General features: G+C 35.3%; 1 protein-coding gene across 2 annotated transcripts; it reads left to right on the top strand.

The window, feature by feature from the left end:
- Nucleotides 1–601: 601 nt before the first annotated feature.
- Nucleotides 602–19,066, top strand: LOC145681239 (uncharacterized). 2 transcript variants are annotated; one of them, XM_081752789.1, is made up of 3 exons: nucleotides 602–1,132; nucleotides 7,466–7,539; nucleotides 16,992–19,066. In XM_081752789.1, exons 1-3 carry the CDS (start codon nucleotides 771–773, stop codon nucleotides 17,075–17,077), a joined length of 522 nt encoding a protein of 173 aa, XP_081608915.1. In that variant the 5' UTR covers nucleotides 602–770; the 3' UTR covers nucleotides 17,078–19,066. The 2 variants fall into 2 exon arrangements, with proteins under 2 accessions (XP_081608915.1, XP_081608914.1); XM_081752788.1 differs by lacking the exon at nucleotides 7,466–7,539.
- The last annotated feature ends 2,377 nt before the right edge of the window (nucleotides 19,067–21,443 follow it).

The following is a 21,443-nucleotide window of genomic DNA, read 5'->3' on the forward strand; positions in this document are numbered from 1 at the left end:
TGCAACTGATGTTACATAATGTTAGTATGTTAGTATAAAATGAAATGAAATCTTTGAGTTTTACGTCCCTCGATTATGCCAGTTAGGCTAAAGGAGACGGTGATTATGAGAAATGAGTGAAATGGTGGAATGAAGAAGGTGGAAGAAAACGGGAGAGCCCCAGAATACCCACAAGCACGGTGTTTGTCCACCTCAAGGTCCACACGGCACGAGCTGAGATCGAACTAGGGACCGAGCTGAACGATCCACCACTGAGCTATCGCGTCTCCTTAATATGTTAATAAACAAAGTTATAATAAAAGAACGATAAGTATTGACCGTGACTTTTACTTTATTAATATTAACTGAAATAAGACTGAAGTTCTTTTTTTAAATCATGAAATTTAATGAAGTACTAAATCAAGGTTTTCCGTTTAGAATTTAGTCCTATTATTAATTTGTGAAATATTTTGCACTTTTGTTAACAGCGTTCTTTTTTTTTTTTACCATTTGTGTTTAATTTTATAATGCAGTGAAAAATAGCGGAATTTCAGTAAGGGTAGCGGAACGTGGCGGAATTTTGGCGGCCCAGTAGTGACTTCTCGACTTAGGGACCTGGCAACACTGGAGTAATTATATTGTAATTTATAAAGATGTGATTGCATGTTTGATTGCAAGTATAAAATTGCTTCTATGAACGTTCTTGTAAGCCATTTCATTAACACATGCACCATAAAATAAAATGGAAGTATCAAGCATAGTTGCAAGTTCGTATTAAATTTGTAGCGATAATGGCTGGTGAAGCATCTGTTAAGTTGGAATTTTTGTACAAAGAAGAAATTGATTATGGTTTTCCTCAGGAAGATCCACTCGAAGGGAAAGGATGGACGTACGAAATGATAACTGACAGTGAAGAATTAATATTATCTTCAACCGAAGGGGAGCAAACAAGAGAGAAAGATGTAGCTATGTATTCTTCGGATGTCAAATTAAACATTGGTATGATGAAATCTGAATTTGCAGTAAAAGACCCTGCCTTTGAAAATAATATAGAAACACTAAGAAAAGTAGAGGTTGAAGAGACTTGCGCTTCATTGGGCGATGACAACAAACAATTAACTACAAGTAGTTCAAATTCAGTTGGGACAGAAAGGTAATGTTAAATTTTATATACAATAACTGGTTCAGATTGATAATACAGTTACATGGGTACGAAATTTTATACTTGTAAGGAATACTTTTCGAGAAATAGTTACGGAAGGTAGATTTACGTGTAACGTAAATTAATAATCAACAGTTTGGAAGTGGCGCAGCACACATAGACTAGTTGTACCCAGAAGCACAATTGAGTGCACCCATCTTAATGAAGGAATCATTACCTAAAACTGAATACACATTTCAAACCAATTCTTGTAGATATTTTTGATATGGGTACTTTGCGATAGTGTTCCATATATAAAGGCTTGTTTAAGAAACCTCCGTGGCTGAATGGGATCAGAAAATTTCCGTAATACTACCGTGATTTTTTTTTATACCGGACCAAACGTATAGATGTTTGTAACTTTATCCCCAAGTTATCTCGAATACGCCACTTATCCGAAGGTCTTCTAAAGTCATTAATAAAACATAAGTCTAACTAAAAAAAGGTGGATATTTATTGAAAAACCTATACATAAATTCATTGCATATTTTACTTCATTTGCTGAAAGTCGGCTGTTTTTATTTTCAAAATCATTTTTGGGGGACGGAGTTGCACTTATCTATATAGTTTCACATCAGCACTTTAGTGTACGTATACACCAAGAATTATTATGTAAAAGACACGAATCAAATTGTGCTGGCTTGCCACTAGAAAGAAGTAACGCTGTGTATGCCTAAGTCAGGGCAGGACTGCAGCATGTTTGCCGGAGAAGGAGCGAAGTGTTGCGTAGGGAACAGGCGCGTCACAAAAGGTCAATATACATGTAAACAAGCATAGGACAAAACACTCTATATGGCATAAAGTGTATTATTTTTCATGCTGAATTGTGTATTTGTACGCTAGTAAAGATGTTATATGAAACATTCCAATATGTTGTCATTGCTTACATATTTGTGTTCCAATATAATACACTACTAACGTAAATTTTGCAATTATCTTGATCCTTTAAGTCTCGGTTTTTTCTCTAGTACCGCGACAATTACATTTATACTTCATTTCATTTACAATGGTTAATAGCTTCTTTGTGTGTGAATCCGCGCATAACAGGTTCGATCTTGATTAATTTATTTTTATGGAGGTAGGTATCTTAGAAGTAAGAACACAAGTTATTTACGATATCTATGTACTAGTCTATTAAAATATTATTTCGAATTGGGTCAAGATTTTACTTTGGCTCGGGCAGTGACTTCAATCGGTTCTTATGGGTTCAGTCACTTCCTGGAACTGTTTCCGCCTCAGTCAGTTCTTGGAACTGTTTGTGCCTTTGGAGCTTTCACGTGGTATATACTTTTCAGACGCAAATTCACTAACCGTTTTGTACATTGGACCTCGCGTTTGCAGAATTAACGTCTTAGTTTTACTTTCACAACACTTTCTCTAATTATTTAATTAATTAATTACATTAATGAATTTCATACAGTCCACGTTTCTATGACATCATTACACAAAGTCACACATATATATATATACGAATTGCATATCTTCCCTACACATTACATATATTAATACTTAGAAGTAAAATAGGACATTTTTTATACACGGAGCAAATTCAAATATGTCTAACATTTCTTCTCTTGTTACATTTGTGGTAGATATGAGGGTAAATATATATTGGAGGGCTCGACGTTTTTACGCATGAGTACACTTGAAGACCTACGAGCTTTTATTTTAGATATATATTTACTATTCTTACAATTCAATTACTCTTAGTATATGTACCTGTATTTATTAGTATTTTTATAAAATATATAACTAGTACTCTTTAGGAAATTGAAAAACTTATACTAGCAAAAAACATGTTTCAAATTCGATACTAGTCATGAATTTTGCTGAGCATAAGCTAACAGTCTTTTTTCAGGTCTTTGAAAAGATGCTTACAACCCATGGTACTTTGGAGAACACTTCTGGTGTAACCTCTCTTGACACAGAAAACACATTTTTCTTGTACAAGATTTGCACACTACTCATCGTTCTTGTGATGTATCTACAATGTAATGCGTGTCAGAGTTTCGAGCTTCGATAGGGATATACGATCTTGGACCTGGCCTAATTGATGTCATGTTTCCAATGCGAAGAAGACACATGGTAACTTCTCTCAAAAACTAGATATGTGAGTTCATTGTTCTTGTTAAATTCGCAATGCAATTTCCAAGAAGAATCAACTGCTAAATTGAGCGCATTATTGAAAAGATTCCACCACCGTTTCTTGGATCTGAGTTTGGGTCTGTATGATGCAAGAAGACGATCCATAACGTCAACTCCTCCCATTCCTTCATTGTACTTTTGAATAACGAGTAGTCGACTAATTAGAACCTTGGGCCGTTCGCCTCTGGTGCTTGGGGTCCCGGGTTCGATCCCACCATTTCATTCATTACTCATCATCACCGTCTCCCTTAGTCTAACTGGCATAATTGTGAAACTCAAAGATTTCATTTTTTAATTGGAACCTTTATTTTATGTACACGAGAGTATCTCCTCACTGATTCTACTGGCAAGTTTGTAAAACAGTTTGAACCAACAGTTACAAGCGGACTCTAATTTCACCTTACAAAGCACACATTACCATCACTTTTGACGTCAAACTTTCCTTTTTCGTCCTTAGCAAGTTTTTCTGTGGAGTCAGAGGACACTGTTGAACACGATTATCTCTTACATTTTTTTTGCTCAATTGCCTTTTCCTTCTAATTCTAAAACAACATCATAAGATGTAAAGAAATTTAAAAAAAAGACTTCGTGCTGTGCATTATTTTCTATGATGTGAGAGTACGAATAACTCGTTCCTAATGGGATATCCTCAGTAACGTTATCAGTACTATTGTCTTTTACACCATAGTGGTCCATTGCATATGGATAACCGTCAGAAGAACATAAAAACCATATTTCGTAACCAAAACGAATTGGTTTTCTACTAATAAACAGTTTGCATATGTGATGCCCATAGTACGGAACCATGCTTTCATCAATGCTCAGAGATTGGTGAAAGATATCAAACTACTGTCAAAGATATCAAAGATATCAAAGTTCTTCTGTAGCTCATCGTATATAGGTCTTATTTTCCCAAATTTTTCACCTCTTGGTAAGTTAGAATTGTCAACAATATGGTAATATTTTTTGTTCGAAACGGGCTCTTGGCTTTACGGATGACACATTCGGTATACACAGGTCGTCTGCTGTACTCCAATAGGACTTCTCAGAAGGAGAATATGATACCCACTGAGAAGTAGTAAACCAAAAAATTGTAGTAACTGTTCATATGCTACTTTTATGTGTGGAGCTCACTTCTGCTGTGCGTACAAATTATACATTAGAACAAGGTGCTCAGTGTATGATGGAGGCAAGATCTTGAAGAAATTATCTGTCGGAGAACTACCGTCAAGATGAGGATGAGAAACCCAAGTTTTTCTGGTGAACAAGAAATGGGATTGAGGCTAATTTTTGCAATTAGGCACACACTGTTTCTCTTCCTTTTTTAGATGATCAAGTTTATGGTATATTTTCGAGCTCATTTGCATCATAGATGTCATTATTCACTGCCTCTATCAACTCACCACATACGTCCTTACGCATAACAGGAACTAATTCGTCTTCATTTATGTGCTCCTCGTTTGAAATGTCATCTGTTCAATCTGGAGGGAGAATGTAAACATCCGTTTCCTCATGATCAGAAACACACAAAGTGTCCAAAGTGCCTACTATATCATCCAGCGTAAAAAATTGCCTTGCCATTTCGCGATTTCAGACAAATATTCAAACTAACTTGCTACGTACCAATGTTCCCAAATGGGAACATTAAATATTTCATTTGCGCAATAAGAAACGATGGTCTCAGACGCACGTTCTCACCCTAATAACAAACATTAAACTCTCAGCTGTCCAAAGAATGTCTTGCCAACTTCTATATTACGTCGTAAGCACGCAGTAATAGTACCTCTTGTAAAAAGCAGGAAAACATCAATTGTAAAAAAATCGAAAGAAATTATTTAATATACATTTTTGTGAAATTAAGGCAAATAAAGCAATTAACAATTCTTTCATTTATAATACCACTCAATGTTGGGCCAGAACTATAGAAAATATACAACGCTAGAACACTGAAAATTTCCTGCTTCCAAAAGGGAACAATGGTACCTAAATGGTTAACGAAAAAGTTACCTACTTACGTACGAATCAGCTGAGCGTTCGAAGGGAGTTAGAGGCCACGCAGGAGTAATTTCATTGCACTTTTGCCACCATGATAATACCACACGGCGTTACGTCACGATCGCTTGGAGCGACTGGAATGTAATTCCTCAACTGCACCGGGAACCGGGTAAGAGAAATCGGTTGCACTGTCCGGTCAAAGTAAAAGCTTCCCCGAATTTTTTATATATTGTTTATAATTCTGTGAATTTTACGGTAAATCTGTAAAAAATAAATGCTTGCTGTTGATTCCTCTGGTGTGGAAATTGACAGAGTAGAGTTCGATAGTTTAAAGTAGTTGTATCAAGAACATCATAGTTTGGAAGAAATCGTAGCCTTTATATAAACGTTTGGTTGTAAACTTTAACTGGAGAGAATGAAACATCAACGAAATAGGGTTGGTTCAAAATTTACACACACTCCCACTTATATATATATATATATATATATATATATATATATATATATATATATATTTATAAAAAAATCAATCACGTGTCAAACATGGAACTCGGTTCATATCTGATTTCAATCAATGAGTTCAAATACACATGTAACTACAAATCAGGAGAAAAGTACTATCTAGGTGAGAGACCCCTAGGGTTTGGAATGGGGGAAGATATAATAAAAATCGAAAAGGGCTGCTGTCAGTATCGAATCCATTGTCTTGGAGGTCACTAAACTAATCGGTGATAGATTCGGTAACTAAGCCGGAAGTAAGTCAAGAACAATCTCAATTTGCTTATTGATATTCATTTTGCTCATTTATAATAATAATAAATATAATAATATTTATTATTGTTATTATTAATAGCGAATTGTAATTTTACCGGATTAGGCACGGATAACGCAAAAATATTACTCTTCTGTATTTATTTTCGTCAGTATTTTTTAAAATTATTTTTATGCAACTGCTGGTGCTTCAATTGGAAATGATAAAATAGAAGTTAAGGCCGTTAACAATAATAATTTTTAGCTAACCAAGTGGCTTAAAAAATCTTTATTTTAAATTAGTCTTTTTGAACAAAGCACACAAGAAATATAGTTGCAAAATGTATATTGATAATCATACTCGTTGAGTATTTGACGAAACTACAGCATGCAATTTATTTACTGATATGAAAAACAAATACTCAGAAATACTCTCCCTCTTTAATATTGAGCATGACGCCAATGATCCGTAATGTTTCGAAACCCGTTTCAAGGAGGAAAAGCTAGGAAATAGTTCGTGACATATCTAGGTCGATATTTACACTCCTATAGATTCTAGAAAAGATGTTAACCCATTAGATTGTTGTAACAAAATTGACGTGATTTTAAATTGTACCCTATAATAAAAGAGAAATACACCATTAATCGTTCAACATTCAAGGCGTGTATTAATAGAACTATTGGTAATTTTTTCATGCCTCATTCATATGCATTCTTACACTTTTCTAAATTCTGAAAAGAAAACTCAATTTATTTCATTATTGAAGTTTCGTTATGATTATTTAAAATGAAACACTTCCATGATAGTTTCCCATATTGGCGTAAATAACAGGTCAAAATTTAGAATAAATGGAAGAAGAAAATAGAAGAAGAAAAGATTTTCGTTACTGGTATCTGATGACATTTTTACAGTAGATTGCATAAAATTATAAAAAATATTTTTTTTTTTCACTCAGGTAATGGGTATAAGAAAATTTCAAATTATATCCTTTGCGTTGAGAAACAGAAAAACTACCATTATAAATTCGAAGTTCGATAACATTTCAAATAGAATGGCTGGTAACTTTTTCGTAATGTTATCTGGACTTGTAGTTTTCAATCGGAACAATTCAACTTGAAAATGCGAAATGTATAATTTTTTATCTTGTAATTTTTATGAGATGAGTGCATTAAATTTCGAGCTTTATCTTTCCGGAATTGAGAAAAATGTAAGAATGTACTTAGCTACAAGTTACGAAGAGAGTTTAGTTCGTGCTATTTCAAACACATTCGGGATTAGAATATCTTGTTTGCACCTTATTGGAACCTACCGTCGAAATATATATTTGACATCATGCTAACTCTACTGGCAAGCTATGAGAAAATTCTGGATCGTAGTATATATTCTTGTTGCAGTGTTGGGCATCTAAAGTGCTTCTTTTCGGCTTGTAACTGCGGATGGTTCAAATTGAGATCCTGTCATTTTTTCGGTGAGTGACGTAAATTGATATTATTTTTGGGAATTTAGGAAACTTAAAGTATCTCTAGTACATGTCACGAAAAATTTCCCGATCGCTCTATTTCAAGTATATTTTTAGCTTTCAACCATCTTCTGTATTGCATTTTTTTTTGGCTTCTATCACGAGAAAATGGAACCTGAAGCCAGTTTTTCTTACTAGATGAATAAAATAAATTATGTGTTGTTGGTTTTCTAGATTTTGTACGTGAGAATGACCCTAGATACAAAACAACCATTTTTTTTTATCTTTTTCATTTGAAAAGTCTTTTGACATTATGCAAATTATTCTAGCCACTGCAGCTTGTAACTATATGTACTTTCCGCCTTATTTTACTTTTATTATACGAGTGAAATAAATAAATATTTTTGTAATCTCTTAGCAGTGAATCAATCACACTCTGCATTTTTAGAAATGTTTCTTGTATGCTTTAGTAGAAAATATATTGTAAAATCAAGGACTTTTTTTTCATTTCTTAAAAAGTTTTCGAATCTGAAATTCGAAAATTGTTTCTTCTGGTTTCGAATGTGACATAATACCACTAATTTTTGAACTGTATACAAAATTCTTTTTGGTAAGTTATGTTACATAATGTCCATAAAACCGAAGCAGCTTTTGTGACTTTTAAGCTGTTACGTGCATATATTTAATATATTTAAGTTTAAAAGAAAATTTTAATATATCGAGAAGCGGATGTTCGTGCACGATTCATCGTCTTAGCACAACGTTCAAGGCTATTCAAATTATTTATTTATTTATTTAACAATCACCAAATACAGCTCAGAGGCCATTTTATAGTGGATACCTAACAACAACAATAAAAATCAAAAGGAATAGGGAAGATGTGGCCCAGGGCCTCTTTAGTTGGTACTATCCTGATATTTGGCTAGTAGGATTGAGGGAGACTGGAAAACTCCAGTCAGGATGGTCGGCAACGAGAATGGAACTCAAGATCTACCGAATGCGAAGGCAACGCTTTACTACTTGCGTTGTTTCGCTTGGTTCTCCCGAAACGGAAAGTAGTTCAAATTTACTATGACGTCCGGTTCATGACTGATTCTCGTACAAGATAAACGGTCAATGCTTTCAAACTGATTTTATTATAAGTATTTCAGTGTCTTAAGAATATGTCTCATTTCATCCGTTAACCCTGTTTTCAAACCGAACTTTATTCAGTTTAGTCATTTTGATTTTAGCCTTTATTGCCACAGAAGGTAGGTGTAATACACAACGAGAAGCGATTGTTTGTAAACGATTCAGTACCTATGTATAACATACGTATCATGACTGTCTATAACTGTCAAATACGGATGTTGTTCAAATTAACTATTACTTCAGCTTTCACATTCTCTGCTAACTCCTATTCAAACCGGAGCGATTGAAACCGAGAATGATGCGTTTCGGTTTAAATATTTGTCACCATAGAACGGGAACGATAACAGATATTGACAAACGTTCTTTTTTACAGTCAATAGAAGGTCTAAAGAGGTTATACTAAACGCGCAACAATCTAGCAAATTCGGAAGTGTTTGAAATTTAATAATATGATTCGTTTCTATACTGACCTCTATCTACAAAAGACGGTAAGGGATATCGAGATATGCTTTGTTACAATCGGTTCAGTTCCCAAATGTAGGTTCCATCTTCTCCGTTAAGCCTCTATTCCGACCACTAGTTTTTTAAATGACCATTTCCAGTTTCAACATTATAGCTTCTGAACAAAGACAGACAAGCGTGTGTATGTGGATTTTTCTTGGTTCTTTTTTGTTCATTTCAATATTTCATTCCTTTGTCATCATTCCTTTGTCCTTTAGACTAGCTGACATACCCGTGAGACGTGAAGCTAAGGAATTCATTTAATTTAATTTTGAATGAAAACGGGTCAATGGTTGAACAATCACCTCTGATATATCGAGAGAGTGCTGCGATCCCAGTTCGCGCCAATCGGACTTTATAGTAGAAAAACACTGTGTAAGTAGGTTTCCTTGGGGTTCTTCTATTTTCTTCGTTTCAATATTTCATTCATTTCTCATAATCCCTGTCCCGCTTAGCCTGGTCGGCATAAGCGTGTAACATAACACTTAACATTTCATTTTCGTATCAAAACGAAAACGGTAGCAGGTAGGGTAAGGCGGGTCTATGAAAACAATTCGGCGTTTAATTGCAACATATGATAACGAGAAACACTTTTGTGCAGAGGATTCAGCTACGCAACACAATGTATGATGACTATCCTCAACATTCTTAAAGTGAGGCAGCACTGGCTCAGTAGTAGAGCGTTCACTTCTGGTGCATGGGTCCTTGTTTCGAACGCAAGTGCTGCCAAGTGAACTTTGTGTTGGACAAACACCGTGTGCGTGGGTTATGTCGGGCTTATCCCCCCATCCCGCTACTATCATTCCACAATTTCTTTCATTTCTTATCATCACTGTCTCCTTTAGCCTAGCCGGTGGAAACGTCGAACATAAAACTTCAAGAATTTTAAAATGGGAAGTTAATCACATTTACAATTACGTGCAATTTCAGAACTGATTTTCTTACAGCAAAAGCGCTAAAAGCTCTTAACTTGCAGTTTCTTGCAATCGATTTGGCATTTAAAGAACATCTTCAATTCCTGCGTTGAGATTCTATTCAAACAAGAAGTGATTAGAAATAACGAGATGTGGTTTCAACATTTATCGCCACACAACAAATACTAATAAATAGGGAGAAGTATTTTCTTCAAACGGTTCAACGTGACTATTTACAGCACTATGCGAGAAACGAAAGTCTTAGATTTACCATTGCGGTTTAAACACTGATTTCCGTAGAGCCAAAACGCTAAGAAATATGGATGTGTTCTTCGACTCGAGTTTGCTGGTAGAGAAAACGTTACTTTGCGTTGAAGCTCTATTCAAACCATAGGTGTTTAAAATTACCATTTTCCAGTTTCAACTTTTATCGACGTAAAACGAAAATTGTAACAAATAGCGTGTAATTATTTTATTTAAAAAGATTTCAGCCATTTCCAGCGTCTCAGGACAAGTAAGCATAACCATCGGCAACACTGTTCCAAAACAGAAATTGTTTCAAGCTTACCAGTTTTAACACATCTATAGAACAAAAACGATAAAACATATCGATATGAGTGTTTTTAATTCATTAATTTGACAAGAATTGGTTTTGTTTTACGTTAACTCTAAGATGAAACCGGAAGAGGTTGAAATTGTCCATTTCTGGTTTCAAAAGTTATCGTAATAAAACCCAAATGATAATAGATGTCGACAAATTATACTTGGAAATCATATAACTTCTGTTTCTTATATAAAACCTCACAACCCGCAGCAGCACATCGAAACTGGAAGTTGTTGAATGTATTAGTACTTCATTTATCAGATTTTCATAGAGAAAGACTCAAAAAGATTTAGAGAGATGCTTTTCAGACCTTTTCAGCGTCCCAAGTGTAGCTTCTATCTCATCCCTCCACCCTCTATTCAAATTGGAAGTACTTCAAATTAACGATAGTTTTCAACATTTATTTTCACAGAATTAATAGAGTAAGGGAAAATAACCCCTTCTTTACATGGAATCAATGTCCAAAGAACAAACACTATTTTTGACATTGTTTTCTATTGCAACCAGTATTTACAGATGTTTTACCTCCAGTCTGAATATTGAATTCGCTTAGTTTGGAAGTCTTAGTTTCACAATTTAAATATATATTCACTTGTTTAACTTGGGTATTGGTACTTAAGACTCGTGCAATATTTGTCACTAGGTTGACTCCTAGTCATAGATGAAAACAATCGAGCAGTGTAACAGATTTGTGGCAGACGTGCGAATTTTAAGCAAGATGTAGCTCCTTCACCCGTTTTTCCTCCAGTGCCACCAGTGATTGTTATTTTAACTACTATCCAAAAATAAAGCAACGATATTTAATTCGTCATTAAGATAATGATATATGTGTTACCCACGCTACGTTCTTATCGTTTCGACATTTACCTTGTATATCTTACACATTCGCTCACATCCTATCATTTATTCAATCAATTGAAAGCATTTCACGAACTTGTTTAACTTGATCATTTGTAGTTCTCTTACTGTAAACAAAATGTTTCGGTGAGATTTTTAAACAGCTTTTTATTTCCTCATTTTCATATGTACGCAATACTTTGTCCGCTTCTATCATTTTGCTAAGTATCTTATAAATAAAAGCTAAAACTATTGGGCTTTATGCAGAGTCGTTCTAACGTGTCATTAGAGCCATGCTGAAGAGCTCGACAGCCTCTAGCATAACGGTAATCATACGTCAGAACTACTCTGTATTAGCTTCCGGTAACGCACCGGACCTACAAGTGTAAGGTCGTGAGTTCGATTCTAATTTGGGTCACATTTTTTGGAATGCAATAATATATTTGTTAGTACATGTGTAATTATATCAGTAAAGTTTCGTCCCGTTCAATGAATTTTATTCATGTGTGTGTTAGAAAAGTTTACTAGCTTGTATAATTCTAAAGCAAAATACCAGTGGTGTGTTGTAGAAGAAATTTCCTTTGGATGTATAATAATTTATGTAAGTGATAGTTGTTGATGTAATCATGGAGATAAATGTAGATATTTGTATAGACCTATCACACAGCTACAGTTGTATTTTTAACATATGGCCTGTAAACATTACTTGCAATCGAGTAGAAAGAAAATACTGTCTGTTGAACAGATTCACAAGATATGTCAACTGTAAATAATGCACATGCAATACTACGTTGAAAAAGGGATCATTTACCCAACTATCTCGCCTTTAATTAAGCTGAATAACATTACATTGTGCAATATATTGTATTATATAGATGGGTAATAACATCAGGAAAGAAGACCTACGAAATTTCAAAACAAAATTTGAGTAAGTTACTTAACGTTATGTGAAGTAAACGAAGGTTCACGTCGCTAAATGTATAGTCGATGTCTATAAAAGAAAGATATCACATATATTTACAAAAGTATTGCAAACAAAATGTCTAAGTTAATAGTTTCACTTTGCGACAGAAATATGCATGGAAATTGTAATATTCTTCTGAAAGTATAAAACTATGTAGGCGGGTTTGTAGGTCAGAAGCAACAAGAGAGTATTATACAACAGGAGCCTATTAAAGTTCGTGATAGGAATCCAGGGCAGCTTGGTTTAATCGTGGATTATATCCAGTAGAGGTGGTTTCTTTTCTGACGCCATGAGCCTACGGGACCACTTAATCACAGGATGTTTGTGTTTTGTATATTACCGTATGTATACTTAAGTTTAACGATGAAGAGTATATTGCATTTTCTTCAGTTCTCACGTATGCAGGTAAAATTACACAGCAAAAATTACTATCGAAACTTCTGTTGGAACTCGGGTCTGTTGGAAATATTTAACTCTTTAGGTTCTCATTCATAATTTCGTGAACGTATGCACAATAAGTTCTTTGCTTGTAGCCAGTGAAACAAGCACCCGATACCTCTAAAACAGTATATCAAAAATACCAATGCTTAACTTCAACTTTTGAATTCCAGAGATCGTTCCGTATACAGAGCCAGGGTAAACTTATTGTACACTGGCTCAGAATCGTTGCACTTTCACAGTCATACTTTTGGCTGGATTGAAATATTGACAAGTTTCAAGACGCATTTCTACAAAGAAAAAGAAACTTTAACTGAGGAAGTATAAGTGTAATGTGTATTTTCTTCGGAATCCGTTGGTGAATCCTCGAAATACGATATTTTTTTAAAAATTTTTATTTTAAATGTGTTCTTCTTTTCTAGTTTCGGCCTTTTGAATACTTATATAAGTTAAGTGTTAATCCAACATTAAGAATATTGTATCATAATTTTCAATCCCTCTAACGCGTAAAAAAGGTTATACCATGTATAAGCCATTAAAACTAAGTAGATGTACTGAAGAAAAATTTCCCACAAGGTGCTCTCCTTTGAATATTTTTGTGTGTTAACTCGCGAACAAAACCGGTAATTTGAACTAGATTTACTTAAGAAAAAATTGTGATTCTGTGGCCCGTTTTGCCAGTTCACATAAGTAAACGGGAAATTGCGTTATTTATATGAATAATGATGAAAATATTTTGTTTGCCTGATTTTTTTTTAAATTTTGTGCCACGAGACCTTCTGCAGTTTTAGACGTTTTACATGTTAGAATACCGAAACTAGTCTATATGTAGTGTTTAAGATGTATGGGTTCACAGTTGAATAATTTTTCATAACATTCCAACAGAAATGTAGGTATCCTAGTTTATTTTCTTTTATATGCTGGCAAAGCTGTGATCACTAAACTGCATCAGATGGTGTTTAATGAATATCTGTGCAATACATCTTATTAGGAGATCAGATCGGAAAGCAACGCGCAGTATTTTTTCCCAAAAAAATTTAATATACCAAAACCAAAGAAAGCACAAAAAAAGTTACGTATTTGATCCACTTTTCTACAGTCACCAACTTTCTCCATACATGTCTATGAGCGTGGTACCGGTTTCAGGATGCCCTGTTCATGAAAGTCTGTTATGGTGGAGTATAGGAATGTGCGGACTGCTGTTTTCACTTCCGTATCTGTCGCAAAATTTTGACCGGTGAGGAATTTCTTCATGAGAACATAGAGATGTGAAAGTGAGAGACGAAAGAGACTTGTGGACTGGTAGTAATGATGAAGTTTGACGTTGTCACCATTATTGTAGCGGAGTTTGTCACGCAGGTTACGACGCAACGTTAACCAAAGTTTTAACTTACGCTGCAGCATTTACAGTTGTCCAGTGTTTTACAAATCCCCCCCAAAAACTACAAACGTCCCAGAACACTGTCACAAGACTTTTCTCGCAAATTGAATTACGTTTAGTTTTTGTCGAGTTGGAAACCAGTATGTTTCCACTCCATAAAGACGTGCTTGGTCTCGGGCGTCTAATAGTATGCCCAAGACATCCACGATTGCATACAGATGGCATAACGCGTTAGGTGGTCCAAGCATGTCATCATTTGCTGAACTTCGTGGTTATCTGTCAAGTTCGTAAGCACCTAGCGAGCACCAACTTTATGGAATTGCAATGTGTCCTGAGCAAAGTCGTACACTACAGCATAGTAAATGTTGAATTTGTGCAATAAGGTTCGCACGTGCACACGATGTTCACTTAGAATTGCTCAATTAGAAAAAAAATTGTGGTTTATCGATCTGCCCTCGAATTTAAATCATATGGTAATTTTATGTATTTAGGAAACAACGGGAATTTCCCGTTTCCGTTCCTTAAAGCCAATAACACTTGCCTACTGGTTTTCAGTAAAGATTTTAATTACGAGACCCGAAAATACCGTAAGAAGAATGTCTTTTTAAGCTGATGCTGGCAACCCTCCAAACTTGAAACGCCACTACAAACCGGGTAAGTGAGCTTGTACGAGGCAGTTAAAATCAGACGCACATTTTCTCGATTTATGTTGTTTATCCTCAATCATTTTCACGGTTAATCGTCTATCCTATCAGAGAAGTTCCCTCTGTCTATATGCTCTCTTCCATCCATATTGTTGTAAGTCGCCCACTACGATGTTCATCTTCGATTTCTGTTCTGCCTTCCGCAAACATTTTGTACCAACAATATACCTCTGCTATTGGTAACAGTATATTTCCAAAGGCCTGCTAAATCTTCCGGTACGTTATCGAGGCAGTCTCACCAAGTTTCATACAGAAGGCGATTGCGTAGCACTGGTCAATATTACGTGCTTCCGTTGTTGTGACGGGTCGAACATACGATCGCACTCTTTAACTTCTAACTTCACAATAAAAAATATTTCGTGCGTTCCACGTGCTGTGCTATTGGAGCAGGCCCAAGGCTACTCTCTGGCGTTTCACACTGCAGCGTTGCCAGCAGAAGCTGAAACAATTTTCTTATTACTTTCTTGTCGAACTTCGTATGTTGTAAATTTCACCTTCGTAACGTAGTCCACTTGTCAGATACTCTGCTTTGGCGTAAAGTTTTTCTCTTACTCATAGAACACTGATTCTAATGATAGTAACGTAAAAAGACAATAAAAAGTAACAAAATGGGGAGACAAAGTGCTCATCTGTGTAAAGTATACTTTCAAGGTATTCACATGTTTCCTGAAACTATAGCAGAAAATTTGTATCTCAACTGTAAGTACTGATAAATATTATGTTGAATGTTACTTTTCTCCCTCTTAAATATAACATTTTCCAATACACCTGTGCATTCACCCGTTTATTTTAAAGGATAAGCTTATGCTAATTTTCCTTCTTTGAAAAGAATGACACATGAGATGATAATTTTTGACGTGTATTTCTTGATCCTCCTTGTCTCCTTATAATACCAATTTGAATGAAAGCAACATGATAGAAACTCAGGTAAAGGTAGGTACTGAACAAAATAGCTAACTTATTTTAAAAAGTAAAGCTGCCTTTCTTTTATAATTAAATGTATACCATGTTTCTTTCGTTTTGTTAATATTCAGGGCGTAGCATTCTCAAACGTTCTTATTTAAGAAGAGTGCTTTTTTCACTTAGATGTATATCAATAGACTTGAAGATTGTATAACGGTTTAAATCTTAATATCTCAGAGCATTCAAATAATATTAGAAGCACTAGTAGAGATTAGCATACTGCTTGAAATGACGTATTTTGTACAAAATTTTAAAAATGGTTATAGTCTTGTTTTCTTTCTTTGTCATAATACGAACAGTTTTGGTAGTTGTAATTGCAAAAATCTCTCGGAATTGCTAAATTATATACCACAAAAATTTTTTGATTTAGTACACAAGTACTGTCAGTGAGAGCGTACCACCATTTTTACCTGTAATCAGATGTTCATTCCATGGTGTAAGGTGGTAGTATGCATTTGAGTGAAATCCGATAACTGATAGATAAATGTAGATGCGATTTGAGATATCAATTTAAAGGACATGCTTTTCTTTGGAGAGCAGAAATGATACTAAAACACCTCAATAGTTCTCTTCTCCTAATATCTACAAGATTTTATGTAATATTACAATAGTAATATAAATCAGTTTATGGGGGGAAAGTGCAAAACATCGTATCTCCACTTTTTATGAAATTTTAGATTTTGGGTGCATTCAATTTCCCACATCTGATTCTACGTGCGTGTGAGAGATCGTAAACGAAAACCCGGTAAAGAAAAACGTGAAAAAAATAACTTTTAAAACCTGGTATCGCAAATAAGATAGTGTAAAATCAGAACAGATTTATTGCTATCCTGAAAGTTTGGTTATGGTGAGTTATGAGGTATAGCACTTTCGCCATTCTAAAACTTATTATTACCTTGAAAAGCCTCACGATAAAAATTCAATACTTTTGTTGTTCTATTTTAGATGGTAACTTGTGCATTTCTTTGTTGTTCCATATAGTGTACCTAGATTTCCACTCAATATTTTACTGAATTTATTACAGGATCAATACAAATGAAAAACCTCACACATGCAAAGAGTGTGGACCCAAATTTGGTCAACGTTCATGTTCAGCTAAACACTTGTTGACACATACAAATGATAAACCTCACACATGCCAAGAGTGTGGAAACAAATTTAATTACCGTTCAGGTTTAGCTGTACACATGTTAAAACATACAGGTGAAAAACCTCACACATGCAAAGAGTGCGGCAAAAAATTTATTCATCGTTCACGTTTGGCTACACACATGTTAATCCATACAGGTGAAAAATCTCACATATGCCAAGAGTTGGTAGGAAATTTAATGACGTTCAAATTTAGCTAAACACATGTTAATACATACTGGTGAGAAACCTCACACATGCAAAGACTGTGGTGGGAAGTTTAGAGAACGTTCATCTTTATCTAAACACATGTTAATCCATACAGGTGCAAAACCTCACACATGCAAAGAGTGCGGCAAAAAATTTCGTCATCGTTCAACTTTAGCTAGACACATGTTAACACATACAGGTTCAAAACCTCACACATCCAAAGAGTGCGGCAACAAATTTAGTCAACGTTCACATTTGGCTACACAGATGTTAATCCATACAGGTGAAAAATCTCACACATGCCAAGAGTGGACACAAATGTGGTCAGCGTTCTAGTTTAGCTAGACACATATCAATACTTACAAAAGAAAAAGCTCACACATGCCAAGAGTGTGGAAAGAAATTTAATTACCGTTCTGATTTAGCTAGACACATATTAATACATACAGGTTCAAAACCTCACACATCCAAAGAGTGCGGCAACAAATTTAGTCAACGTTCACAATTGGCTACACAGATGTTAATCCATACAGGTGAAAAACTCACATATGCGAAGAGTGTGGTGGAAATTTAATCGGCGTTCAAATTTAGCCATACACATGTTAATACATACAGGTGAAAAAACTCACACAAGCAAAGACTGTGGTAAGAAGTTTAGTCAACGTTCATACTTAGCTAGACAGATGTTAATCCAAATGTCAAAAATTTATTGATCGTTCACATTTAACTAGGCACAAGCTAATACATACAAGTTAAAAATTCACATATGCTAGACACAAGTTAAAACATACATGCATATAACCTCATAAATGGAAAGAGCGTAGAAACAAATTTTGTCAGCGTTTAAATTTAGTTGCACACATGTTAATACCTACAGGGTGAAAAACCTCACACATGCTAAGAGGGTAGGAATAAATTTTTTCGACGTTCACATAGAGCTGCACACATGTTAATACATTCAGGTGGAAAATTTCACATGTGCGAAAAGTCGAAATAAATTTAGTGAACGATCAAAGTTGGTTAAACATACGTTGATACATGCCTGTGAAAAACATTACTTATCACAAAGGTGTGGGAGATTTTTTCGACGTTCAAATTTGACTAAACATATCTTGATACACAGTTAAAAAACCTCATACACTCCAAGACTGTCAGTACAGCTTTCGTCAAACTGCATTTTTTTATACATACGTTAATACATATAGGTGAAATTTCTCTTCAATGGCAAGAGTTTGAAGTTGATTTTGAGTTTAATGTCCCGTTCTGCAGCCAGACTAGGTGGACTTTCTTATAAGCGTGGTATCCAAAACACGAGCTACCGCCGGGAATCGAACCCAGGATTCCCACACCAAAGCTGCGTACGGTAACGGCTTAGCCGTGTAGGAGCTCCCATGCAAAAAATTTGGGATACGATTTGTGCAAAATTAACATTTGGCAGAAGGCAGTAATTAACACAGAAAAAGGAGCTCAGTGTGTGAAATGTGATTTGGTTTAAGTTCAATTTTGGCAAGTCATATGTTAGCACACACTAATGAGAAAGCTGATATATCGAAGGAGTGTGGAGAAGAAAGATTTTGGAGAAGATCAAACACTGCAAAGATATTAAAACATGAAGGTTATAAAGCTCACAGGTACCATGAGTTTATAAATTTTTCTCGCAAATTCAATTTTTGTAAAACACCCACACAGCACAGGCTCATTCAAAAATGATCCAGGAATTTAGCCGATTCAGGTCGTCTAAATGAATGGAAGATGGACCAACATGTTACGTGCGAACTGGGTCCATGAGAAAGTAAACATCCATTGATACTTAACCATGAATATATTGTGTACCTTAACAGAACACTAAGAGGATGTCCACTGAACGTTTGTATAGATCTTAATAGTACCCCATGCAACGTCCATTAGATGTCCGCTTTTTTAAGAGTCAGTGGGTCAGTGAGGGGTATTGCGGACGTAAGTAGATTTTCAGTATATGTGATCAAGACATCGATGTGTACGTTTATAGACGTTCATTTGTCATGGATGTGAACCCTAATAGAGGTAAATCTTTTGTCGAAAATTTTTCCAGTAAACCTTCAGGAATTAGAATGTGTGCCCAGTGGACACCAGATACGTACCTGCATAAAAGTGCAATGTATGCCGTGCGGATGTCAGTAACTGAGCTTTATGAACGTACACAAACACCCAGTATTCTGCCGTAGACGTAAGACGCAGGTAAAACGAACGTTTAGTCCACTGGACGATTCATATGTATATCGAGGGACGTTTCATAAGTACATAGAGGGACGTGCACTAGATATTAGACAATCTCTGTGTGTGCGACTATGGATGTGAAGAGGCGTCGAATGTCAAAATTAAAGACAGCTCGTAAGGGAAATCTTATAGGTAAAAATATAGTTTTCTCGTGCCGAACTCATCCATTAAACATATATTTTAATATAACAATATACAACATTAATTCAGTAGAAGAGGTTGCTTTTCTTTCCTTAGTTCCAGACAAGAAACCTCTTGATTTTACCGAAATGCTTTTCGTTAGGAGACGCCTCTAATTTTGGCTACATGCTTCGTCTATAGCGCTAAAACAGCTCCTCATACCAACGTACCTGTGGAAACAAAATTGACCAAGTCAGAACATTGAAGTCTACAATAAACGCTATATAAAAAGTTGATACCAATCGAGCAGTATTTCGAGAAACATTGTAAAATGTACTTCAGCAATCAGGTCTTTGACTTTCACGCGGATATTATATTTGTATTACATTAACTCTGGAATACATTAAGTAACCAAACAACTGTTAAGAATTACTCAACTACATATTAAAAATCTTCTACAAATAAAGATAAAAGTATATACGCCCTTGGTTTGGCTTTACTCTTCAAGATAATATCTACTACAAAACAAAGAATTAAACACTGCTTCCTCGCGCCTATAATACGTGTAATTCTTCCCCACGTGCAGGCAAAGCTTGATAGTATAATTATGAATACATGCATTCCATGTAATTAAATTATAATGGACAGGAGTGACTGACTGTATTTACGCGATTGACTGTACGAAATTGACTTCAATTTTGGTTATTATGTCCACTTGCTTCACAATTTTGGCCCACAAATGAACCTTTCATATTTTGTCCAAAAAAATCTTTCAAGTTAAACGTATAGTAAACATATTTAAACATCAAAAATGTCCTCGATAGGATTTTTTTTTTTTTGGTAATTTTCAACTGGCTGTCTTCACCAACGAAACTGAAATAAAAAATCACATATTAAGACATCAATATTGCCATTAATTCCTTCACATTCAGTTACACATACACATTCATCAATACAGTTATAACTAAAATTAAACAGGTAATTGGCAACACATACAGCGTACATATGCCTAAATATGTCCAGTGGAGATTCAATGTACGTGTACACTGCCTTAATCAAGGGTTTTGGGACACCCAAGAACGTGCCCCCTTACGACGGCTTAGCCCTTATGTATTGAAAGCGACGATATGAAAAACATCTTTGGCGAAGCATTTCTATAGCTAATAAGCTGGCTGGATTTTCTTAGTTTGCCGCCAGATGGAACCGTGGCGCTGGTGTAGCTCGTTTGGAACGCACCCTCATACCATCAACTTTTGTGGCTCCACTCCAGATCCACCTCCTCTGTTCTGCTTTGGAGTCCCCTTGTTCTCTCTCTTCCACTATTCTTACCCTAGGTTAATCTAGGAGGTAGACTATATAAGGAGTCTAGAGATGACATAGATAAGTTCCGGTTAGCAGAAAACCATGAACTATCGAACTGATCGGATGTGTTTTAAGCAGTCTCCGATAAATCAAGATATAGCGGGACTTAATCTTTTTGCTGAGACTCACTGTAGCATGTAGAGTTCGACTTCAAGTAAGTAAGATGCATCACCGTTCACACAGCAGAGGTTAGTCCAACGCACTACTCTTTCCTTTCGAGTTTTATTCCAATCGACTCTGTCTCTTCTTGTTATTTTCCTCTTTTACTACTTTTCCCTCATTCCGGAATTTGATCAATAAGTTGAAGGAATAACAGAAAGCGTGGACACATCCTTAAACTCGATTCTTTGGAACATAATGTTCATTTTACTCGGACCTCACTCACTCTCGCACTCACAGT

The sequence above is a fragment of the Thermobia domestica genome, chromosome 3, assembly GCF_964235325.1.
Source record: "Thermobia domestica chromosome 3, izTheDome1.hap1.1, whole genome shotgun sequence".
Lineage (NCBI taxonomy): Eukaryota > Metazoa > Arthropoda > Insecta > Zygentoma > Lepismatidae > Thermobia > Thermobia domestica.